General features: G+C 29.2%; 1 protein-coding gene across 1 annotated transcript in view; it reads left to right on the forward strand.

Moving 5' to 3' along the window:
* The window catches only part of LOC18053557 (nicotinate-nucleotide pyrophosphorylase [carboxylating], chloroplastic), a 6,811-nt gene extending 6,112 nt beyond the window's left edge, over positions 1-699 (forward strand). Inside the window, exon 11 of the mRNA XM_006448219.2 lies at positions 288-699. Coding sequence (XP_006448282.2) covers positions 288-394 — 107 coding nt within the window. The 3' untranslated portion in view covers positions 395-699. The remainder of the gene's footprint in view (positions 1-287) is intronic.
* The last annotated feature ends 10,865 nt before the right edge of the window (positions 700-11,564 follow it).

The raw sequence follows: 11,564 nt of genomic DNA on the forward strand, positions 1-11,564 counted from the left end.
ATGATCTATAAATCACGTGTCAAGGATTTTAGAATATATTCCCAACACTATTATCAAATGGTACAAATGAGAAAAAATTGAATCCAAAGCTGAAAGACCGAGACAAAGACACAAAGCACACACAAATAAATGAATAATTGGCATTTAGTGACTGTGATTGCTTCTACTTGTTATTCACAAGTCTTGCATCTTCCGTAGTTAAAAATTTATAACTTGTATGCTGGCCTTAATTATTGACCAAATAGTTACTGTAATTTTTTTAATGCTTTACATTTTATGTTGCATTGATGTTTGCAGTGGTGCACTGACTCATTCTGTTAAAGCGCTTGATATCTCCCTCAAAATCGATATGGAGTTGGCTCTTCAAGTTGGAAGGCGCACAAAACGGGCATGATTGTTCTGTATTACAATTTTGTGTTGCATAAATCAGTTAGTTCACTCAAGTGAAGTGAATCCTCAATTTGTCTGAAATAAAGGGAGAGAAAGCAAAAATCACTATGGGATTCTTTATTAATCGATTTCTATTTCCTTTTTTTTTCATTCTGCCTGATGGATTGGAAATGTTGTACCCATCGGGGACCTTTTTGCATTGCATGTGGACACAATTGTGATGAATTATGTGACTCAATAATCACAATTATTGTATACAGAACAGCCTAGATGCTGAAAGCAAATTTCTGCCGAAATCCAGTGTGAAAGATGATGTACAACTTGCTTGTCTTGTTGGTTGAATGTGTTTCCTTTGATCTGAGACATGCCACTTGGATTGACTTTTAAACTCAAGTTAGCTTTTAGGAAATGTATTTTGGCACCTACTTTTTCGCAGAAACTCAAGTAACTTGTGATTTGTTGTTAGATTTAGCTTTCACTGTGGTTAGATTTAGTTTAAAAGTTTGACCTGAAGACAAATCTAATGTTGAAAAGGTTGTACAATACGAACACTTTCTTCGTAGGATTTGCTTGTTTCCAAAGCTAGGCCTCATGTTGGTGATGACTACACGAGCGCTTTCTTTGAGGCCTTTTTGAAACCCAAACGCAACTTCAAGAATGCTTCTTCTTCCCAATTCCCAAGTGCGCGTGTAAAATTAACATTGAGATTGCGTACGAAGCTCACCAAGCTAAAAGATTTACTAGTCAAACACTTTGGGGGTGAAATTCATTTTCTAAGGAAGACATATCTAACTTTTGTTCTTTTTAGCTTTGTTTTCCACCAATTTGAAATGGGTTTTTCTTTCCTTTCCAATTAGTGCAGCTGAAAATGTCAATTCTCATAACTTTCTATACGTTTCAACAATTCATAATTTGATTTTGTCAAGTGGGGTAATGCTTCAAATTAGGCATGTTTCTTCAGTGAGAGGATTAGTCCATTTAAGATCAATATTGGGCAAAAGGATTTCATTAACATGGAGTTGAAATATTATATATATATATATACACACACGCACACTCAAACTCAAAAATCTTCTATTAATCTCATCGAATCCGCATTCTACATAAGGGTTTTATTTTCATGGTCCATGCCTTGTGTACAAATTGTTGCAATGTACTGTACATTATAAATTATACTATTTGTGGGAATATCCTAAAGGATGGTACAAGAGGTTTGAAAATTTGAATGCGTTCACATAGATCTATGAGGAAATCAGGTTGTCATCATATAATACTTCTTAAAAAATAAATTAAATTAGAAAACAATTATGAAATTTAATAAGAAAAACTTCCAAAATGATTTCTTTTTTTCTTTTTATAAAAAAGAAGTAATTTTATAAAGTGAGAAGTTGATATTACGGACAAATACGAGAAACTTAAAAAATTTTGAACTTAAAAGATTAAAAATGATGATGTGGAGATTCGTCATTGTGATTTGTTTAAATGTCATGTTGGCAATAAAATAGAACATTCAAAGGGAAATGTGAGCTTTAATTCAATTTAATTTAATTATAAGATAAGCTTTCGGTTGGGCGCATAGAGAGAGAATCAAAACTAAGCGATAGTAGAAAATAACCACATAGTGGGGCTTGAATAAGACATTGAAACCGTCATATATAATCCATAAAGCAATTAGATTACACGATACAAACTGCACGCACGCACGCACTTAGCTTTAATATATATTTTGTCACACTTTTTTTTATTTTTATATGCCAGATAATCTCTTACCAAATTAATTAAACATAGTTTTAGCATGCTATCTTTTAACATTTTTATATTTATTTTATCCATTGTAGATTCCGGCGCCCATACTTCTACATGATTCCACGGCTAGTCCAAGAAATATATATATGCGACATATACATTAATTCAAAGATTTCTATGCAGCATGCTCTTTGATATTTATTTCAAAAGTGTAGATATACATACATACATACATACACTTTTTTCATTCTTCTTCAATAGACAAGTCAATAAATTATTTTATACCATGGTCCAGATGTTTCTTTAAATCTGCCCATTTTGAAAATAGGTAACGATGATAATAATAGTAATTAGATGATGTTTAATTTCGATATATTACTCCAAAACTAAATACAATTTGAAAGCAAAAGTTTATCTTAGATAATGAAGCTTGCATTCATAAGTATCCAGGAGTTTATAAATAACCGTTAATTATTTATGTTTATGGAAAAGAATAGTACTAGATTCTTCAATTATAATTTAACTAGCTTATTGTAACAAAACGGAGTACAAGAAGCAAAACAATGTACATAGAAGCCGACGGCTTGGCCTGCCTTTAATTCTAAGTTAAGGAAGGCCAAAGGAGGGCGGTAAAGGTGTAATAGTAGTGCAATCTGACTTGGTCTTTTAAAAATGAGGCTACTTTGTCGACTTTATATATGGTAAAGAAATGAGTAAAAGTAGTGCAATATTCTTTACCATTTGTTGCAAAATCTTTTTGCACAGAAAAAAATGATACGGAATTGGGGCTCACAGTTTAGGATCAAGATATTCTCATGATCTGAGTACTAATGAGTTTTTAAGAATTTTTTGTCATGTGTCTTTTAATGGTAGTGTATGGGTAAGATTGAATTTTTTTTTTATTTTGTTATTTATTAACAACTAATCAATAATTGAGTTATTTGCTCAAAACATGTTCAGATCATGCGAGAATTTTGATTCCACAGTTTAACCTAGGATGAGAGTTCATAGACGACCAACTTTGGGGAATTTACTCATAGTAGACTGCTAGAAAGTGATTCTTATTATGTTAAACTCATGGTTATTTTAGTGGGGTTAAGGTTACAAGGACACATGCGAAATGTGCATTGACAAGAGCTGACCTAACTTCAATATATTGTACAGGGAAGGTGTCCCAATCACTTGGGGCAATACATCTAAGTCAAGGGCACTAAAAGGATCAAAATCAGAAGTTGATGGGCAGAATTTAGTGTGTTTATTTATAAAAGTTGAAATTTCATTTTCAGTCCTAAACTAATTTGTTCACAGCTCGGAAGTGTTTCTGCTAAGCATTTGTTGTGACAACATATGATGCTAGCTCCAGTTTTAAATTTTTAACCAAAATTATGCTTGCTAAATAAATGGTGCCAGAGTACTATGCTACATGTATATGTATATTAATTAGTACCTGTGCTAACCTATCTAATTTTTGAAAGATTTTCAAGAACATATAAATGTCTATAGGTCACGATTATGAACAAAATTATTATAAAATATTGATATCCACGAGGTTACTAATCTCACCCTCCCTTCATTTCGAAAGAAATCTCGAAAAAATATTTAGAATGCGGAAGAATTGAATCATAAATTGTGATAAAAATACAAGCATGATAAAATGAATAGCAAAGATCAAACCCTTTTGAGAAGTCTTCCCTTTAAGGTCAAATTGGTAATGTTGTAGTTTTTAAAATAATTCTTTTTAATTGTACAATAAAAATAATTAGTTATGAAAATAATCAGTTAAACGTTTGGTAAAATTTATTTTTAAAAGTACTATACCTTTTAAAAGCAGTTGTATGTGTTTAGTAAATCTTACTATTAAATTTTTATAAGAATATAAATGACTGAATTAAACATAATATTGAATAAAATTTATCTACACATTTATAAATATGTATATAAAATATTTTTATCGTGTATACATAACACAATAAATTTTTTATATTATCAATTTCATTTTTTATTTTGTTATCTAAATATAATTGGCAATAGTTAATAATCTCTTTAAAATTAATGATTTTTATTTCCTAATTAATAGGGATAATTTTAAATTTTTATAATATACACATATATGAAGCAATATATGAAATTGTGTTAAGTATAAAACTGATTTTCAAAATTAAATTTTAAAAATAGGGTGATTTAGCTAAAAGTAATTTCTAAAAAAAATTATCAAGTATCAAAATTAACTTTTTAACTTTTAAAACTCACTTTTAAACTTCTTAAAAGAGATTCCAAGACGACCCTTAATCTAATTATTTAACACATAAAGTGATTTAACATCCTGCAAACTGACGAGGACAAACAAAAATGTTAATATGTGCTTGAAAGAAATCTATCATCTTATAAGTAATTATTGTAATAAAAAAAATCGTGAAAAAGAGTATTCTTTAAATGAGGCAAACTTTCTCTTCTTCTTTCCCTGCTTTTTCAAACTTGTCTTAAACGGGTAATTTGATTTTACCGACCACATCAATCAAATTTCATACTGTCGAATTAGGGTTAATTTGAATTAAGTTAAAAACAAAAAAACTTTTTTCAATTAAATATTACTTATGTATTCCCGGAAAACAGTAAAAAGATTAATAAACAATAGGGCAAAGCTATGATACCACAATTGTATGGTACCGCAGTTGGATCCAACCATTGAATATAGCCCACAGTTGTCACCAGAATTGGATCCAAAGGCTGGATCCAGCTGTGGTACCATACAACTGTGGCACCATAGTTGGACCCTAAACAATAATAGCACAAAAACTTTTGGTGGGTGGTAGTTGATTAAGATGAAACTCTTTGAAAATCCAGTTTAATAATCAAACCTTAACATCACTTAATCCAATACAAGAAGTCTAAACATCGCCACTAGGACCAACAGAATTGTCATTAATCATTATTATTAGCGGACAAGTGAATATCAACCGATGAATGAAATGGGCAGTATCCTTATCAGAATTAAAGTGCACGCCCTCATTGGCTTGGCCTATAGTTTTTTACCCCCACTTTGAAATTAATCACCTGGATTATGATATTTACCGATTAATTAGTGCTAAAAAATTGAAATCTTGATTAGACATCATATCTTAGTGGGATTTCACGTTCCATCCCTCCTCTTTTTCATTGACTGGATAGTTTAGTTTGATTATTGTAGAAATACACCAATGATTCTGCGAAAAGAATAATGAAATGAAGTCACAGATTCGTTTCGTAATTCGATGATATTATATAAAATGACTTTTAGAAGTATTTCAAAGCAGCTTTTGAAGAGTGAAAGCAATGAAATTACATTAGATACAAATATACTGCACACAAGTATTATTGTCTTAAATATCTATAATTAACTTGTTTTAAAAAATAATATCCAAAAGATAACTCATTAGGGAGAATTATTATTTTTAAAAAAAATCTAATTAAAAGGTATGTGATGACAACATTGCATCATACATGAGTGTTCTTACACTTCAAACATGCCTAAAGAGAAATGGATTTCATTGGTCCGATCAAGAGTTAATTGTTTTTGGTTGCCTTCAAGTGGGATTTTCTAATTCATGGATTAACCTAATGACATATTGACCACGACTACTAGTTAGGGGGCAATATTTGAGAATTTTTCTAAAACTTTTTAGTGGCGATTGCACCTCAACTACTTAAATGCTCAGTTTAATTATGTAAAATAAATGCAAACTTAATTTTATTCCAATCCTGATATGAATGACCAGGGTTTGAAGCTTTATTATATGGGAAATACTAATGACCATAAACAAACTATTTATTTCTAAAGATAATTCATTCACTTTTGTGAAACCTCATCCACAAGTGAAAATAATTGAATACTTTTTAGAGACGTTCAAGATAATTTTGAGGATTTTGAAAATTTTAGCCAAATTTTAAGATTAATAATTCTCCTTTTTTTTTTTTTTTCTTTTTTTAAAGTTTGATGTATCCAGGATAAGAGAAAAGAGAGGTGGGGCGGCGGGGCGCCTTGCAATGTGGTTGTCTACAATAAGACAATTTCAGTGAACTTTTTTAATTGAAGGGCAAGAGAAATGCAAAGTGGGGTCATTCGTGTTGTGCCCATAATTTGACAAGGCTACGCATTATTATACTGAAGTGGCGTTGTATGGAGACTGTAGATGATTCTCCATGCACCAACCAAAAGAGAAAGTTGATAAAAATTGAAGAAAAAAAAAATAAAACAAAATCCCACATGGAAATGAGTCATGGACGACGACGACGACGATGATGATGAAGAAGAAGAAAGTTTTGTCTAGGGGCGGTTCCCTCTACTCTATACTCTCTTATCGTTTCTGGTTACTATACTCGTAAAACAATGACGAAACCTTACACAAAATTAGTTGGGTGCATCACACGACAAGAATTCAATTTAGTTTGATCACATTGGAGAAGAATTGCAACGAAGCATGCATCGAAAATGCCAAGAAGAAAAAGTATGTATAGAAAGTTTAAAAAAAAAAAAACATAAAAAAAAAAAATGAAATAAAAGCTTGCATGCATCTTTCGGCACATCCTTGGCAGCGCACAAAAAATTTGCAGATGTTGTCTTCTTACCAAACCAAAATGCCAAACTAGTGCCACCAAACAATTTGTTACCTGTAAAATCTGTATGAGACATGCCATCTTACTCCACTTTTCTTTTATTCTTCTTCTTCTTCTTGTGCTGTTTTTCTTTTTTCTTTTTTAATAACAAATATATATATAATTCGGCTGGATGGCTTGGAGCCTAATTAGATCCGAAAACAAAATTAAAAAGAAGAAAAATCAGATACTTATTAAAATCGAGTTTTGCTACATTAATTCATAGATCAAGATAGTAGTCCTTCATAATCAGTTGTGATTAAAGTTTGCCATCTTAAACTTACGAGATTGACTGCCTTCGGTTTAAAATCTATTTTGATTATAGCTAATTTAAATATGAACTTGATTTAATGTTGACAAAGTTTACTGAATTTTGTACATATTGAACAATTGTTTTGATTATTCTTAGTGAAAATATGGTTAAGAACAATAATTTGTGTAGTTATATAGACAAGTGTTACCAAACACCTTAGTAGCTGGACTTTGGCAGCCCAGCTACCTCACCACACCCTCAAACGGGCTTTAAAAAAACTACTTAAAAACTAACTCGACAAAAGCCTCCAAGCACTCATTAGGTCTAATTAATTTAAGCTTAAGAATTATAAAATTAAGTTATTAGTAATTTTTATATGATTTATACGTGCTTTGGCAGCACTGCTTTTGTCTCAAATTCTAAATCAGTCACATGCTAAGCATACAAGTAAAAAATATGGAGGTTTATTTAATAGCAAAACTAAGGTAGCTTATGATTCCTTCTAAGGGACAATATTATTTTTTTATCCACAATTTATTTATTTTCTAAAAATCACTTGGATTAGCACCTGACTGGCTAACCCGTCACTCACGGGGCCGGGAGGCAGGAGATTTCACACCCGTATTTGCTTTTTCGTCAACCCGATTGACCCGTTAACCTTACGCACGGCACCAACCCAGATTCTGGACACCGCCAGTGGAGCGTGTGTTCCACGCCCGTCAGAGGTTGCGTGTTAATTAGTTTTTGCTAATTAAAGTCAAATTATCTCAAATAATATATCCTTTCACAAAAAATAACAAACCAAAATAATCTAATATTTCAGTTGATTGCATATTTTGAGAAATTTTTATTTATTTTTTTCCAGAAAAACATAAAATAATTAAAATAATTAATTACTTGAAACATAAACTCATAACTATTAATTGTACACCTTTTTCTATTCTCTTTTAAATACTGCATAAATAATCTACAAACTAAATTTCTTTTCAAGTTTGACACCACCGTAATTTCACACGATCTCATTAATTAAAAACTATTTGTATTTGCTGGAGTGATGGGCCTTTAATGCAAAAGATCAAGGTTCGAGACTTCGAGTCCACTTGTGGGGCCCTATAAATTTCCTCCCCGATTGTAATAGATGATGATAGATAATTTTTATTAGTATAATAAATATTCATATATTTTTAGTGAGGGTAAAATTTTGAATTCCGTTATAATAGATTTGATCTATGTAATCTCATAAATTTTAATTGAAATTCTTAATAAGAATTCCTAATTTTTTTTATTTCATAATATTCTACTGGTGTTCTTTTTTTTTTTTAACAATTATATTCCCTATTATTCACATGAATCATATCTCTTGACTTCTTCTTTCATATACTATCAATTAATAAGCCAATATTATAAAATAAGAAACCCAAATAATCATTAGATTTACAATTAAACTGTATTTTTTTATTTCACAACATTTATTAACGAAGAATTATATAAAAAGCTTTATGAAAGAATATCTTTCAACAATTATTATTTTATTAAGAAATATCATTTATTAGGATAATATTATCGAATAAGAAAAATAAAAAAAGGCTAATTGACACCATCTTATCCTTGAAACAAAATCCATGAGCTGAAAAATAATGTCTCACAATCAAGAAGGGGGGGTGGGGGGGTGGGGAGGACATCTACACCTCAAGAGTTGGAGAAATATTCACAACATCTCAAGTTTTCAAAAAGGTACACTAAGACCCCATTTTGGTTATTATACTCTTTACCTCCCTTATCCTAAAAAAATTAACTTAATTTTTTTAATAAACATAGATATTTTATAAATAAGGTAATCTATGCAGTAGATTAATAGTATTAAAATATTTTAATAAATTTAAATATGTAAATTATTATATTTATTTTAATATTATATTTTTTATCATATATATTTTAAATAAATATTTGCATTAAATACATTTTACAATTAAAAAAAATCTCACATACTAATAATGTTAAAATTATTATTTTACGTAATATTCAAAATCATTTAAATTTTAGTACATTCATTTTAATATTATGATTCTATTTATTATAAAATTTACTTTATATAATAAAATATATCTAATAAATTGTAAAATATTAAAATATTTTAAATATTCCAATTATTTTAGAGTATATATATTATTACATTTATTTTAATATTATATTTATATTTATTATAGAATATTAGAGTTAATTTTTACTAAGATAATAGAGATAAAAGATATTATGTTCAAAAGGGGTGCTAGTGATCATTTCCCTAAATTTTGGATGTATATTTTTTTTTCCAGAAAAAACAAAAAATAATGTAGCTGACTTAACAGCCACTAATTAAAAGAAAATAAGTAATAATATCAACAAAACTAAAATTATGCTGACACACTGATGCTGATCACACCATTAAACACCATTGCTTACAAAAATTCACATTAAATCCAAAACATTAAATAGTAAATAAATAAAGACATAAGCCCTAAACAAGCATCAACCAATCAGGATAAGAGAGAGCCACACTTGCAACTAAAATAATAACTAGCCTAGAAACCTTTAGTTAATTTGTCGGGCTTTAAGAATACGATATTTTTACCATTTAAACAGGGCTAGTAATTAATTAGAAAAAGTAAGTTACTATTTAAATTCACATATATACCAAAAATTCACATATTTATATATTTATAAGAATCATTGTTACTGCTGAAAGTTAAATTCAAATTGATAAAAAAAATTAATTAAAAGTAAGTTTACTATTTAAATAAGGATGATTTTAGTATTTTACTTTCACCCTCGTTAAAACGGTCAAATTACTCATATAATTGTCATTTTTTGAATGAGTGATGCTATTGGCACCCTTCATTATCCTATAAAACCCCACTTCAAATAAAAATAAATTTAAGAACAAATAAGAATTAAGTACATAATTTTTTTCCAACAAATTACTTTGTTTCGTAACCATCCCTTTTTTTTAAAAAAAATAATTCTACCTGTTACTTCCTATTTATCTAAAATAAACCGTACAAATTTGAAATAATTTATTATTCCTTTCATATTTCTTATTGATTAAATATTTTTGTACTTAAGATTATTTTAAATTATGTGCAATTTAAGGCAATGATTAACATTTGAAAATTCATCACCCAAAAAACTCTTTAATTTGTGGGTATGGTAATAATAAGATTGCAAAAAAATGAAAAATAGTAAAATACTACTTTGAGTTTTATCAATAACAAGATGTAGTTAAAAAATAAAAAGGATATTTTCTGATATAAAACAATTATAGCTGAAGAAGAAGTTTCATTAGGAAATTAGAGAGGTGCCAAATTGCTAATAGTCCAACCATTTTTGCATTAAATAATATTTTAAAATTCCCTTGACCATCAAATATGGACCTCCTTAATACAGAGAGAGAAATTGTATTAAAAAATTAAAAGTTAGGGACCCGTTTGTTATTAATCTTTTTAAAGGTCACGAGTAACAGTATCCCATAAGCAAAACCCTAAACCGTAATCAATAAACAGTTAAAAGAAAGATACGTATGCTGCTACTGTACGAGTAGAAAAAGAATCTTAATTTATCATGCAATCAAAAGAAAGGAAAAGTAAGAGAGAGAGAGGAGAGAAATAAATAAAGAAAGAGAAAGTGTGCTTTTCTTGAAAATGATTTTTTTTTTTTTGTATTTAAATAAACAAAGGTGGTGAAGAACAAGAAAGGGAAATAAATGAAAGCATTAACAGCAGCAATAACAAGAAGAAGAAGAAGAAGACTGGGGGAATAAGAAGAGCTAATAAATATTAAGAGGGATTAATAAAAAAAATAGTATGTTGGTTTTGTTCGAGATGCGAGCTGATTCTTCCGCTAGAAAGGGAACCTTCTCCGTACTTCTTCTTTTTCTTCTTTTAATTCTCATTTTGCCTCGCATTTAATAATTTACTCTTCTTTATATAGTTTTTTTCTTTTTGTAATTATTGACACTTTTAACTTTCTTGTTTTCTTGATTTTGTCAACTGGGTTTATTTATAAGGGAAGAAAGATTTAAGTTTTAGGGTTTTACTGGATCTTGGTGTTGCCTTTGTGATGATAGAATCGATTTTTGGATGCATTATTGATGAATCTGGAATCGGTTGAGGATTTTATAACTGGGTCATTTAGGGTTAATCTTTATAATCATTTAATTGCTGTTGTTTGAAAAATCCTGTTGTTGTGAGGTTTAGTGTAAATAATATCTGATTTGTGAATCTTTGTTTAATTTATAGCGTTGTTGATTTCTTCCTCCTTTGATTAATTTTGGTAATCCTCGGAGGATTTTTATTTCCTTTTTACAGAAATTTTAGTTTGAAAAAAAAGGGAAACTGAAAAAAAAAGTCAAAATCGATAGTAACCCCATGGAAACGTACCCAAATCACCCACTGTTTTAGTTGTGGGATTTGTTAAGTTTTAATTTGTTTGACTTTTATATCAAATTCGAGCCTGAAAAGGGTAGATTTTTTGTTTTGCCTTTTGAAAGTTAAAAAAAAAAAGTGAA

The sequence above is a fragment of the Citrus clementina genome, unplaced genomic scaffold, assembly GCF_000493195.1.
Source record: "Citrus clementina cultivar Clemenules unplaced genomic scaffold, Citrus_clementina_v1.0 scaffold_2, whole genome shotgun sequence".
NCBI lineage: Eukaryota > Viridiplantae > Streptophyta > Magnoliopsida > Sapindales > Rutaceae > Citrus > Citrus x clementina.